At 48.8% G+C, this 11,298-nt stretch overlaps 6 protein-coding genes across 6 annotated transcripts; 4 read left to right on the forward strand and 2 right to left on the reverse strand.

Moving 5' to 3' along the window:
• Positions 1 to 335: 335 nt before the first annotated feature.
• N7484_006041 (ankyrin repeat domain-containing protein) lies at positions 336 to 1,055 on the forward strand (the record flags this gene model as incomplete). The annotated part of the gene is made up of 1 exon (XM_057116460.1): positions 336 to 1,055. The coding sequence occupies one exon, from the start codon at positions 336 to 338 to the stop codon at positions 1,053 to 1,055; it is 720 nt and encodes a 239-aa protein (XP_056972343.1).
• An 853-nt stretch (positions 1,056 to 1,908) lies between these two features.
• Positions 1,909 to 2,795, reverse strand: N7484_006042 (oxidoreductase, short chain dehydrogenase/reductase family superfamily; the record flags this gene model as incomplete). Its single annotated transcript, XM_057116461.1, has 3 exons — positions 1,909 to 1,975; positions 2,038 to 2,134; positions 2,192 to 2,795. 3 exons carry the CDS (start codon positions 2,793 to 2,795, stop codon positions 1,909 to 1,911), a joined length of 768 nt encoding a protein of 255 aa, XP_056972344.1.
• Positions 2,796 to 3,568: 773 nt separating this feature from the next.
• On the forward strand, positions 3,569 to 4,951 carry N7484_006043 (F-box protein; the record flags this gene model as incomplete). Its single annotated transcript, XM_057116462.1, has 3 exons — positions 3,569 to 3,699; positions 3,770 to 4,273; positions 4,324 to 4,951. The coding sequence occupies 3 exons, from the start codon at positions 3,569 to 3,571 to the stop codon at positions 4,949 to 4,951; spliced, it is 1,263 nt and encodes a 420-aa protein (XP_056972345.1).
• Positions 4,952 to 5,310: 359 nt separating this feature from the next.
• Positions 5,311 to 6,369, forward strand: N7484_006044 (uncharacterized protein; the record flags this gene model as incomplete). Its single annotated transcript, XM_057116463.1, has 1 exon — positions 5,311 to 6,369. One exon carries the CDS (start codon positions 5,311 to 5,313, stop codon positions 6,367 to 6,369), a length of 1,059 nt encoding a protein of 352 aa, XP_056972346.1.
• Positions 6,370 to 6,922: 553 nt separating this feature from the next.
• On the reverse strand, positions 6,923 to 9,455 carry N7484_006045 (SulP family inorganic anion transporter; the record flags this gene model as incomplete). Its single annotated transcript, XM_057116464.1, has 5 exons — positions 6,923 to 7,618; positions 7,671 to 8,190; positions 8,241 to 8,870; positions 8,948 to 9,395; positions 9,443 to 9,455. The coding sequence occupies 5 exons, from the start codon at positions 9,453 to 9,455 to the stop codon at positions 6,923 to 6,925; spliced, it is 2,307 nt and encodes a 768-aa protein (XP_056972347.1).
• Positions 9,456 to 10,000: 545 nt separating this feature from the next.
• On the forward strand, positions 10,001 to 11,190 carry N7484_006046 (translation initiation factor eIF2 subunit alpha; the record flags this gene model as incomplete). The annotated part of the gene is made up of 4 exons (XM_057116465.1): positions 10,001 to 10,160; positions 10,229 to 10,391; positions 10,451 to 10,658; positions 10,713 to 11,190. Exons 1-4 carry the CDS (start codon positions 10,083 to 10,085, stop codon positions 11,188 to 11,190), a joined length of 927 nt encoding a protein of 308 aa, XP_056972348.1. The 5' UTR covers positions 10,001 to 10,082.
• Positions 11,191 to 11,298: the final 108 nt, after the last annotated feature.

Genomic DNA, 11,298 nt, shown 5'->3' on the forward strand with positions numbered 1-11,298 from the left:
GCAGCCCTTTCACTATGAGCAGTAGAGGGGTTCATCTAGACCTCCGCTTCATAGGAATAGGACTCAAAGGCCTAGGGCTCGCAATTCTTGACTGCAAAGAGAAAAGCGGAGAAGACAAGTTGATCGCCATCTACTTAAAAGACTCGCGTTTATGCATGGAACAATTTAAGAGGGTTCAAAGTGAAAGTGTCGAACAGCTTGATCTAAACATATTTCTGCCATCCCAATACCCTGTGAGAAGTATTTGTGTCCAAGCCGGTCGCATAACACGTACAAGAAAACCAAATGCCATGACATTCGAAAGCATCTGTCCAGAGCAAATTTGCCTTGACAAAATGACACAAATTTTTATGGGTTGCAAAGATCCAGCCGCAGCGCTGTTGAACGCTGCGAAAACAGGGCAGGAAGGTCATATATGGTTGCTGTTGACACGAAATGATGTCAGAATGGAGGTGATTGATGAATTTAGTCGGACACCGCTATCATGGGCCGCATATAACGGACATGAGCGTATTGCCAAGCTGCTTCTTGACAGAGGCACCATAATCGAGACACAAAACAATTTTGACAGGACGCCGCTATCATATGCCGCAGAGAACGGGCATGAAGGTGTTTTCAAGCTGCTTCTTGACAGAGGCGCCGCAATTGAAACGCTGGACAAGTTGGGCCGGACACCGCTATCATGGGCCGCATATAACGGGCACGAGGGTATTCTCAAGCTGCTGCTTGATAGAGGCGTCGCAATCGAGACACAAGACAAGTCGGGCCGGACACCGCTATCATTGGCTGCATTTAACAGACATGAGGGTATTCTCAAGCTGCTTCTCGAGAGAGACGCCGCAATCGAAACGCTGGACAAGTTGGGCCGGACACCGCTATCATGGGCCGCATATAACGGGCATGAAGGTATTTTTAGGTTGCTGCTTGATAGAGGCGCCGCATTCGAGACACAAGACAAGTCGGGCCGGACACCGCTATTATTGGCCGCGGAGAAGGGGCGTGACGGTATTGTCAAGCTGCTTAATGCACTGAAATTGAGGGGAATAAATGAGTAAGATTACACAATTTATTGCTATCTTGAAAAATCCTCGGCGTCCTCGCTCTTATCATCCGACTCTTGAACCCCGCGACTTTTACGGATCGCCTTACAGAATCTGGCTCCGTATGAAGCCTTGTCCTTTGCCTCGAACGAGTTTCAGGATTCCGACATGTCACCCCTTGGGCCATGTGCACCACATCACCTAAAGAGAGCTGTTAGGTATTCCAGGGAAAACTCTCGGCGATTTGTTCCAGGCGAGCTCTCGTTCTTCAAATCGAGCCGGCTGAGTTGATTTTAGGTATGACGCAATGGTGAAATTGCTTTTTATGTCGGCTGGTAAGATCCCCGAGGGAAGAGGGTGTAACTCGGAGAGATTGATAGTTATATACGCACCATCTGAGTTACGCATATCGAATTCAACATGATCTTGCAATTCAGGCCTAGGAGAACATCACGAAATATGGGACTGACTGTTCTGATCGTAATTTTGCGGGCTAAGCATTCGTGGCTCGGAGCTAGACATAGTGTTTTAGTAATACATGTAATTTACTGTCGCTTGGGTATTTCCACGTTCGGAAGAGTGCTAAAATGATGTAAATTTAGGTAAATAGCATAATCAGAGTGGTGCCCCACTATGGTGCTAAGAAAGAGCAAAGGAGTAAAATCTTGAGGAAGCCGAAATAATCGTCTAATGTAACATAATCTGCAATAACATCGACCAATCCCTTACAAAAATATTGTGAGTTAATGATTTGGCGAGTTTGATAGACGTGCTGCGCCACAGGACTGCCATTGCCACATACCGAGGCACTAGGTAATGACTAAGTATCCATTTGTTTAGTTACTACAGCCTTCGATGTTCGAATTCTTTACCACGGGAGTTGTAAGGGAGTGGGCAAGCCTTTTCCAAGAACACTTTCTGCAGTTCCAATATCCCTGTTGTATATTAGATCGGCAGCGAGACATAATTGTGCGACTATAGACAAGGGTTGACTTACCCAGGCCCTCTTGGTGCCCAGTACTCCCCAGTCTTGTTAATATCAAAATCCTCGACAAATGATGCAAGGGACTGAGCTGCTTCATCTGGTGTAACAGCTGAACAAAAGTCAGCATACTTATACCTTTGAGAGTCTTGCAAAAAGCCATGCTTACCACCACCAGCATCCCAAAATTTGTCAAATCCAACACCCTTGGTCATTTCTGTCCGCATAAAGCCTGGGTGCACCAATCCAACAGCGACTCCCTTGGGCTTGAGATCCAAGCTGAGCAGCTTCCCCACCATATTCAATGCAGCTTTGCTTGCATGATGACCATAATTCCCTCCACCCTCCTTCTCGTGGCGGAGAGTGATACTGCCGCTCTCGCTGCTGACGAGGATAACTTTGCTGGCTTCTCCTAAAAGACCCGCCTTGACAAGATGGTGCACCAAGAACACCGGTGCAATTGCTGACGTAGTATACATTTGGACCTCCTTTCCCCAATCTGGGGCATCAAATGATTCAAAGCCGAAGTATCCGGCTGAAATGATCGCAGTCGAGATCTTGGTGGATGGTGGAATCTGTGAGACCAGCTTTTGACCCACGTCAGATTGCGTGAGGTCAATACCAGTCAGCCATGTGGTGGCTTTATCTGTTTGGGGCGCTGATTCTGATCTCGAGGTTGCATAGACATGTTTCGCTGGGTCTTTTGCATATAGTGCTCTGAGGGAGGCCCCAAGACCCCTTGTAGCACCCACCACGAGGATATTGTTGCTCATGTCGTTGACTTGTAAGCTTGATATAGGAAAGAGTGCTTGATAGTTGAGAGTTGACAATTGTTAGAATTGAAAACTTGTTGGGCAGAATACTTGCAATCACAGTGGCAGGGATCTGACGCAAGATTCAAATGACGTAATGAGGTGACACAAAGTATACACTGTTGACAACATCATGCGTTCCGCGAATATGTTGTAATGAATCAAGTCTTCTGAAAGTTGCATGAACTGAAACTGGTTCACCATCTAAAGCTACTTTGAAGCTGATATCGGAAGATACGTATGTGGGGATGTCGATTTGAACACGTGAAGTGCCAAGTATAACTAGCCTGAAGAGTATGAAACGAGACATTCATAGCCCTGAAAAGGTACCAGAATAGCACTATAAGCAATTTGACAGCCTTGTCCTTTCTTTGACCACCTTCGCATCGCGCCGTTCATCAGATCCAGTCCTCCTTGTCCGTAAACAAAGGCCAACAAATTTGGGAACTCGAGGCTATGAGGACCGGGGATGCCATTCGCCCACATCGAGGATCCGCCCAAGCCAAGGTCTTTCAAATAAAACCATACATATCATTATATGAAATTTCTCCTAGGCCCCGAGCTTGTGCTAACCAGAGGAGAAACTAGAAACAAACTTCGTCTTCAGGCAGTGCTTTCCGTGCTTAGTCAGATATCAATGTCAACGCCCGTTCGAGACACTGCAGTGGCTTGACCTTTTCCCATTCGTGTAGCCTCGCCGGAGCTGGTTCATCCATGTGTTTATAAATTTCAAAATGAGCGGATTCTCCAAAATCCTGCCATCTGCGCAAAAAATCCGAGCTGCGATTCAAAAGGGGAGGAAGACCGGCGCGAAAGACAAGGACCGATCCCAACGCGACATTCCGGCGTCCTCGTCTTCGCTTGGGTGAGCTTTATATTGCATAGAGGTTCAAATTCGTTAGCTAATGTTTTCCCCTTCTTCATTTGCGCGACAGTCTAGACAATGCCAATCCTTTGCCGCCGTGGGGCCTCCCCGTCGAGATCCAAATCTTAATCTTCGCCCACTGCGGGACCGCCGATTTTCTCCCTCTAAAGCTAGTCTGCAAGTCCTTCAACAAGGTCTTGACCTCTCACGAACATGGCATCGTTCGCTTATACCTCCGCCGACACCGCCATGGCAGCCTCCCCTCACCCATTGACAACGAACGTATCTATACCCGGAACCCCGAAGATGATGTGGTCCTCCTGTCCGACTTATTCCCCCCGTCCAAAAGCGCCCGAGGTGGTCACTTGTATACATTTCGATACCTATGGACTTTGCGACAGAGGCAAAAGCTTTGCTCGCGATTATGCTATTACCTCGCAGACAGGGTGATGGATCGATTTGTACAGACAGAGCCGCTTTTCAATAGAACTTCCTTTCCAACGAAGAAGACCGAGCGAACAGCACTGGTGAAGCGAGGTAAAGCTAGCTTATGGTTTCATCTTTCACCATTGATGTGAGTTCATGTCGAAATTCTGCTGAGGTCAATGGACTGACGGTTTTCAGGTATTACACGTTATACTACCTCGAGTCGTACGCCTCTGCTCGTCGCGAACACACCAACATGCTGCTTCGAGAATATGAAGCCGGCAACCTCTCTGTCCCAGTACCGCAAGCCATGCGTCAAAAAATGTATCGGGAACTTCAAAGTCGAATTCTTCGAGAACCCCCCTTCACCAATACCGCGGCTCTCATTGCGACCCATCACTGTATCCATTTACTGGTGTCATATATCCGGTACACTATGGCATCCGAGGGGGAGCCTGACGACTCCTGGATCAGCTCTCTTCTCACAGTGTCACCATTTGCTCGGATTGTCGAATTCTTCTCCGCTGAGATTGGCGACGGGGGTAATCAGCGAATGCAGCGCAAAGAATTCATGTACAATTTCTACCATGACATGAACGCGCACGAAAAAGATCACATGAATTCCAAGGTCTGGGGTCGGGCTTCTGGCCGGAACGCGCAGAATACGCATAGTTCTGTGCGCGATCTTTGGTTTGATGCCGCCAAGGCAGAACTCGCGTCTAGAAACGCGATTCCTCATGAAATAGAGAGCGTTTGGCGCTGGAATGGAGTTCCAATTCTGTTTGGATGCTCGGATTGCCATCGCACGCAGGGATGGAGAGCATAATGCATTAGATTGAGCGTTGTAGCGTTTATGTAATAGATACCTCATGGCAAGTCCTCTTTTTCTTTCTTCAGTCATTTGCTATGAAAGCCCATTTCAATTTTTTAAAAGAAAAATTGGCTCGTGGCTCGTATAGTATGAGCACTTCCCGGCATCGTCCTTTCCAGAGAGCTTGATCCCCACGATCTATGTAGTTCGCGTGTTCTTGCAGAACCGCACATGGACTGGAAGAGGAAGCCAAGAGGATGTTTGCCTTGTTTGCACCGAGCGCGTCCATATCGATAAGCTTAAAACATTGATAGTCAACTTCAATTTCACCTTGTGTGAACGGCAACAATCTGGATTACAGTAATTCATTCATTATGGATTCGGCGTCATATTCACAAATATTCAATACTTCTTGGACTTTACACCGTCTCTCACCCTTGCACCACAAGAAAGATTGCGAGAGTCTACTAAACAACCAAACCGCTTTGAATACATACGCAACGAGATTACGCGATCAACTGACAGGCGATGTCCTAGCTGGTCTCCATGCCACCGCCAGCGCAGTAGATGACGACGCGTTGTCCAAAACAGGAGCACTCAAAGAATGCAGATGGCAATCCATCTCGGGTTCATCCCAACGCGACCTATCAAACAGACGCGACGCCAACACTTCCTTTCCCGGAATCTTGGTGACACTAGAATATGAGAACATAGTCTACAAAGCTGTTCTCCTCTCAGAGCAAGAGTCCAATATGCAACGGGATACTTCGCGTGAAGGATCAACGTTTCTTCCGTTATTGTTGACGAAATGTCCAAACGCGCTGCGACAAACATTCATTTCATTTTTGTCGACCAATTTCGATGCCTACTGTGCTCCCCTCCGTCTTCCATCCTCTTTTCTCTGTAAAGGTCTGGAAAATTTCGTGGACAAGCTACGTACGGGGTTGGGAGGCTCAGCTGCGGATGAGATTGTAGAAGAGGTGATCAGGGAGCTGCAACTCACATTGGCGTTTTCGGCAGTGGTTGCGCCGGCATTGCGAACGCTTAATGTCAGTATCTCGCGAGCTTCCTTGACTGGATTCTTGCGCCATGAAAACAGTACCTCGAAACGTACTTTGAAGCAGAAATTGAGCAGTCCTTTGATTGCAAATCTCAGTGCTTATCTGGAGACACATTTGGCAATGCAGCTTGATTTGACAGGATCATCGAAGAGCAATGCTGCCAAACAACATGTTCGATTGTCGAAGGCTTCATGTGCGGTTTTTGTGTTGGGAGGCGAAGGACGCATGAAACTAGTTGCTGATGTTGCTCGGGCAGAGGGTCAGGATGAGGATGATGCCCCGTCAAAAGAGCGGTTGGTCCTTCATGCTAGCGAAACTCTTTTACGGGCCGTCATTAGCAAGGCTGTCATTGGGGATCAAACCGCTACATGAATATGACGTGCTTGCGACGGGCTCAGGATTTTTCACCATCCGCCGATTATTCGGAAGACTTCTGTGGGGGCAGCATGATAGCGCCTCGCGACTGCTAGGCTACGCTGCACAACTACTAAAACATTGTCGCGACCCAGACGACCGCACTGCTACGAAGACAATGGACCGCAATGATTTCCCCTGCTAGGAATCAAGGGTTGGCAGATCAGAGGGGAGAAATAAGGCCTTCCGCGTGCAACTGAGCCCAGTGCCAGAATCAGCAAATGATCGCCGCCATCAAATAACCTTGAAACCGAACGGCTGCTTGATTTTTACTTCTGTTATTCAAAGCGACAACGTTTCAAGGATGAGGCTTTTACTGTCGATGTCTTAGTAGCAACAATGCATGGGACACAAGATCAAATTGAAATTCATCGCTCAATATTAGCACCAAATATCACAACATGCCTTTATTTACAAAGCCGGGCCAAGAGCCCGCTTGGCCATTCTAATTGAAGATAAGCTCCACTGGTAGGATTGATCTAAAAAGGGACAGAGCAAACAGAGCACGACTTTAGTCGTCCCATCGTTCTTCTGATTCCGCCAATTGAAGAGCTTCATCAACGCTGGGGACGAAGTGTGTGATACCACCACATTCCTCAACAATCCCACTCAGCTCGAACATGCGGAACACCTTGTCGTTGGGTAGCCGGCAAAAGAAGACTCTCGTCCCTTCCTCGTTGTACGCACGCACAATTTCATAGAGAACCTGAGTACCCGAACCGTCAATACTTGTGACACCGTGCACATCGAAGATGATATTCTTGTTATACTCGGCAGGGCGCATGCGAGGAAGAGATGGGTGGGCTCGGCTAGATCCGTAGAGCTCCAGACGACGAAGACGGTTCTTGAGATCACCAGTGTTGGCAAATGTCAGAGGTTCAGGGATTTTGACAATTAGTGCACCCTCAACTATCTCGGTATTTTCGGGCTGGAGTTCAGCGTTTGCAAAGCGGGTGGAAGTGCCGGATACCTTTCCAAGGATTTGAATGCGAGGCTGAGTGGCATGACGGATAAGGATTATGACAGATACACCGATTCCGAGGGCCATGCCTAGCTCGAGTGAATAGAAAATGGTTGTGACGAAAATGAGGAACATCAGCATGAGTTCAGTCCATCCACGTAGACGGAGGAAGAATATTAAGTCGTGTGGGCATTCTTCAACGAGAGAAAATGCCACGACAGATATCATAGAACAAAGGACCGCTTTCTGTTTCGGACGTTAGCCAGTTTTAGATAGAGACCAAAGGAATCACACTAACCGGAAGGTAATAGAGGTAGGGTAAAATAACGAGAATGCCAATGAGAGTGATAATGGAAATGAAAATGCTGCTCATTGGGGATCGTGCTCCAGTCTGCGCATTTAGCTTGCTTCGACCGTATCCGCCAAAAGCTGGAAGACTCATAAAGCAACCACCCACAAGATTTGCCACTCCCAGAGCTACCATTTCTCGGTTGGCACTAATGTGCATACCCTGGATTCCATCGGACTTGACATCGGCCAGGCCCTTCGCTGCCACCGAAGACTCGAAGAAACCAAGTAGAGTAATGATGAATGCTTTGCTCATAGCAGTGCGGACGTGCTCCATATACTTCATTTGAAAGGGCCACTGGAAGGCGAATAGGCGGCTTGCACTGACCTCGGTGGATCCTAAAAGCTCGAGCCCTTTTTCTTCCCAGCCAAGAGACCAAGCCAGAATCCCCGACAGCAATACAACGAAAAAGCGGTCAGGGAAGTAAACCACTTGGGGAAAGCGAGGTTCCATCCACTGTTTCAGGGTTCTGTAAAAATATCAGTGATGCACGAAACCAACGCGGGCTCTTGCACGTACCGGAAAAAAAAGATGATCCCAAAGCTGACGAGTGAAACCACTGCAGTAAGTGCATGGCATTCCCGGGCATTGCGAATGATGAAACTTAACTTAGACACCGTTGTGCCATGGCTAGCCCCAGTCTCACTTGCTAGCTCCGCAAGCCCCAATTGTGGGATCAGTTGGTCCACGAAAATCACGAAGCCAATGGCTGTGATGAATCCTCTGAGGAAGGGCCGACTGAGCATGTTATCCAGGAACCCTAGGCGAGTCAACCCTGCAATTAAAATCATAGCACCAGTCATCGCAGTTGCTATTCCTATTATCATAGCACTCTTCACACTTGCTTCTTCCGGGGAGTCATTAGGATGAATGCTAGCCTTGACAATTGCACCCGTGAGCAGAGAGCCTGCCGCCTCCGGACCGACAACTAAGAGTGGGCAACTTCCTAATATCGCATAGACTAGCGGATGGATCACGAAGGAATAAAGACCGTTGACTGGAGGTGCATGTGCCAGATTTGAGGCTAAGGATAAGGCCATTGGGATGTAGACGGAGGAGATAGTCAATGCTGCTATCAGATCTCCTCGGAGAAAAGACCAATGGTACTGTCCAATCCAATTGAAAAGAGGAATGTAATAGGATACGTAACTGTAAAGAGTTGTCAGCCCTCTTCTTTTAAGTGGCTTACAGTGCCTCCTCAACGGAATACGTCAAATAAGGCTTACAGTTTCTTGGATTCCTGAGTGGAAAGAGCCGAGATGGATGATTTCATTTGTGACGTGTATTCCGAGTCTTGGTGAGACTCCGGTCGACCATCACCTCCGCGGAAGGGATTGGACGCCATCCCTGCTTCTCCAAGCCCATTGCTCGCGATATGACTGCCTGATGACCGCGAGTACGCAAATCTTTCGGCTGTTTCGATGTGTGGAGAAAAAGTACCATGGCTGCAACGTCTCTCACCGCACGCAGGGTCCGAACGGTCGTACGACTCCAACAGGCGAGTTCTCACATCCGGTTCGCTCGTTATTCCCAGGCCCTGGGCACCCTGTACTCCCCGATCATCCGTCGCAGAGCTGAATGGTCTGGGACGAAAGATATCAGCCAGGCGATCTCGCAAGTTGCGGGCCTCGTCGGTATCTTGCCCGGCCGGGCTAGAGTCAGACATGATGCTTGCTTAAGAAAGAACCCGACGATGAGCTAATTTCAGGGGAGAAATAAACCTGAGTCCTCCATCCATGGAATGAAATAGAAAGACAAGAAAAACAATCTGAAATGCGACTGGGAAGGAAGGAAAAAGAGAAAAACAATCCGACTGTCGTGGCTGGCTAGCAAGGGCGGTGTCCACTAGGGTCTGCGATAAGCGGGGCCAGAGCTGCTATGTATCACAGTTCGTCCATGCAGATCTGTCATATAATATGTGGGAGGTAATATGTCTGAATTGAGTCCTGCAATTGGGAAAATACAGACCAACCAGAATGGGTTGAGATTCCCATCTGCGCTCGGTGCTTTTTCTGTACAACATTCAGATCAAAATAAAATGGGACCAGTGGAGTCAGCTGTACTTTGCAGCGGAGCACCTACGAAGTGACATAATCGAAGTATATCGAGGCGGTGAGTCACGTGTGCATTTGGGAAAGTCGTCGGCTCACGTGACTGTGTGGGTTTTGAGCCCGCCACAATGGTGATTTGAAGTGATTGTGCTTCCGCCCAGCGATACACTCTCAACCCCCTGATCCTTTCGATCTGCTCAGAACCTTGCTTTTAGGCTCGAGCCCTTCGCTGCTTCTTGGACTGTCGTCTCCTCAGTCCTGTTTTCCGCCGAAACCCCGTCGCTGAAAATCAGATCGCAACCCCGCCAAAATGTCGTTAACAAATTGCCGTTTTTACGAGGAGAAGTACCCTGAGGTGGACAGCTATGTCATGGTCAATGTCAAGCAGGTAGGATCCGAAAACTGCTCTTTGATCGCGCTTGGCCATGCTTATTCGTTTTTTCCCGGGTTTGGTAGATTGCCGAGATGGGCGCATACGTGAAGCTGCTCGAGTACGACAACATTGACGGCATGATCCTGCTCTCCGAACTGTCCAGAAGACGTATTCGCAGTATCCAAAAGCTCATCCGTATTGGCCGCAACGAGGTTGTCATCGTGCTCCGTGTCGATAAGGAGAAAGGCAAGCGAAGCTCCATTGTCCTACAAAGACTCGGCAACTGACTCTGATGGTTATTGAAGGTTACATCGACCTGTCGAAGCGCCGTGTCTCTCCCGAGGATGTGGTGAAGTGTGAGGAGCGTTACAACAAGAGCAAGGCGGTCCACTCTATCTTGCGTCACGTCGCCGAGGCAGCTCAGACTCCTCTCGAGACCCTATACCAGCAGATTGCCTGGCCGCTGGACAAGAAATACGGTCACTCCCACGATGCATTCAAGATCTCCATCTCGTACGTCTAGCCGTATCTGGATTTGCTGGTACCCCCACTGACTGACTTCTTTAGCAACCCCGAGGTGTGGAATGACATCGAGTTCCCCAGCGAACCCGTGAAGAAGGAGCTCCAGCTTTACATCAGCAAGAAGCTCACCCCCGCCCCCACTAAGGTCCGTGCCGATATTGAAGTCACCTGCTTCAGCTACGAAGGTATCGATGCCGTCAAGAACGCCCTGCGCACCGCCGAGGCCGAGAACACCCCCGAAAACCAAATCAAGGTTAAGCTGGTCGCTCCCCCTCTGTACGTCCTGACCAGCCAATGTCTGGACAAGCAGCTGGGTATTCAGCAGCTGGAAGCCGGTATCCAAAGGATCGAGGCCAACATCAAGGCCGCCGGAGGTAACTGCACCGTCAAGATGGCGCCCAAGGCTGTTACCGAGCACGATGATGCTATTCTCCAGGAGCTTATGGAGAAGCGGGAGCGCGAGAACCAGGAGGTCAGCGGAGACGAGAGCGGCTCTGAGAGCGACGAGGGTGTGCCCGAGTAAAGTAATAGCCTGGCGTACACCGGTGTTGTTGACCTGTTCAAAAGGCAAAATGCGGAGGAAGAACTGGGCAAAAATGGATAGAGAAAATCATGCACATTTTACGCGATC

Source organism: Penicillium longicatenatum (assembly GCF_028827895.1).
Source record: "Penicillium longicatenatum strain IBT 33135 chromosome Unknown contig_3_segment0_segment0, whole genome shotgun sequence".
Taxonomy (NCBI): domain Eukaryota; kingdom Fungi; phylum Ascomycota; class Eurotiomycetes; order Eurotiales; family Aspergillaceae; genus Penicillium; species Penicillium longicatenatum.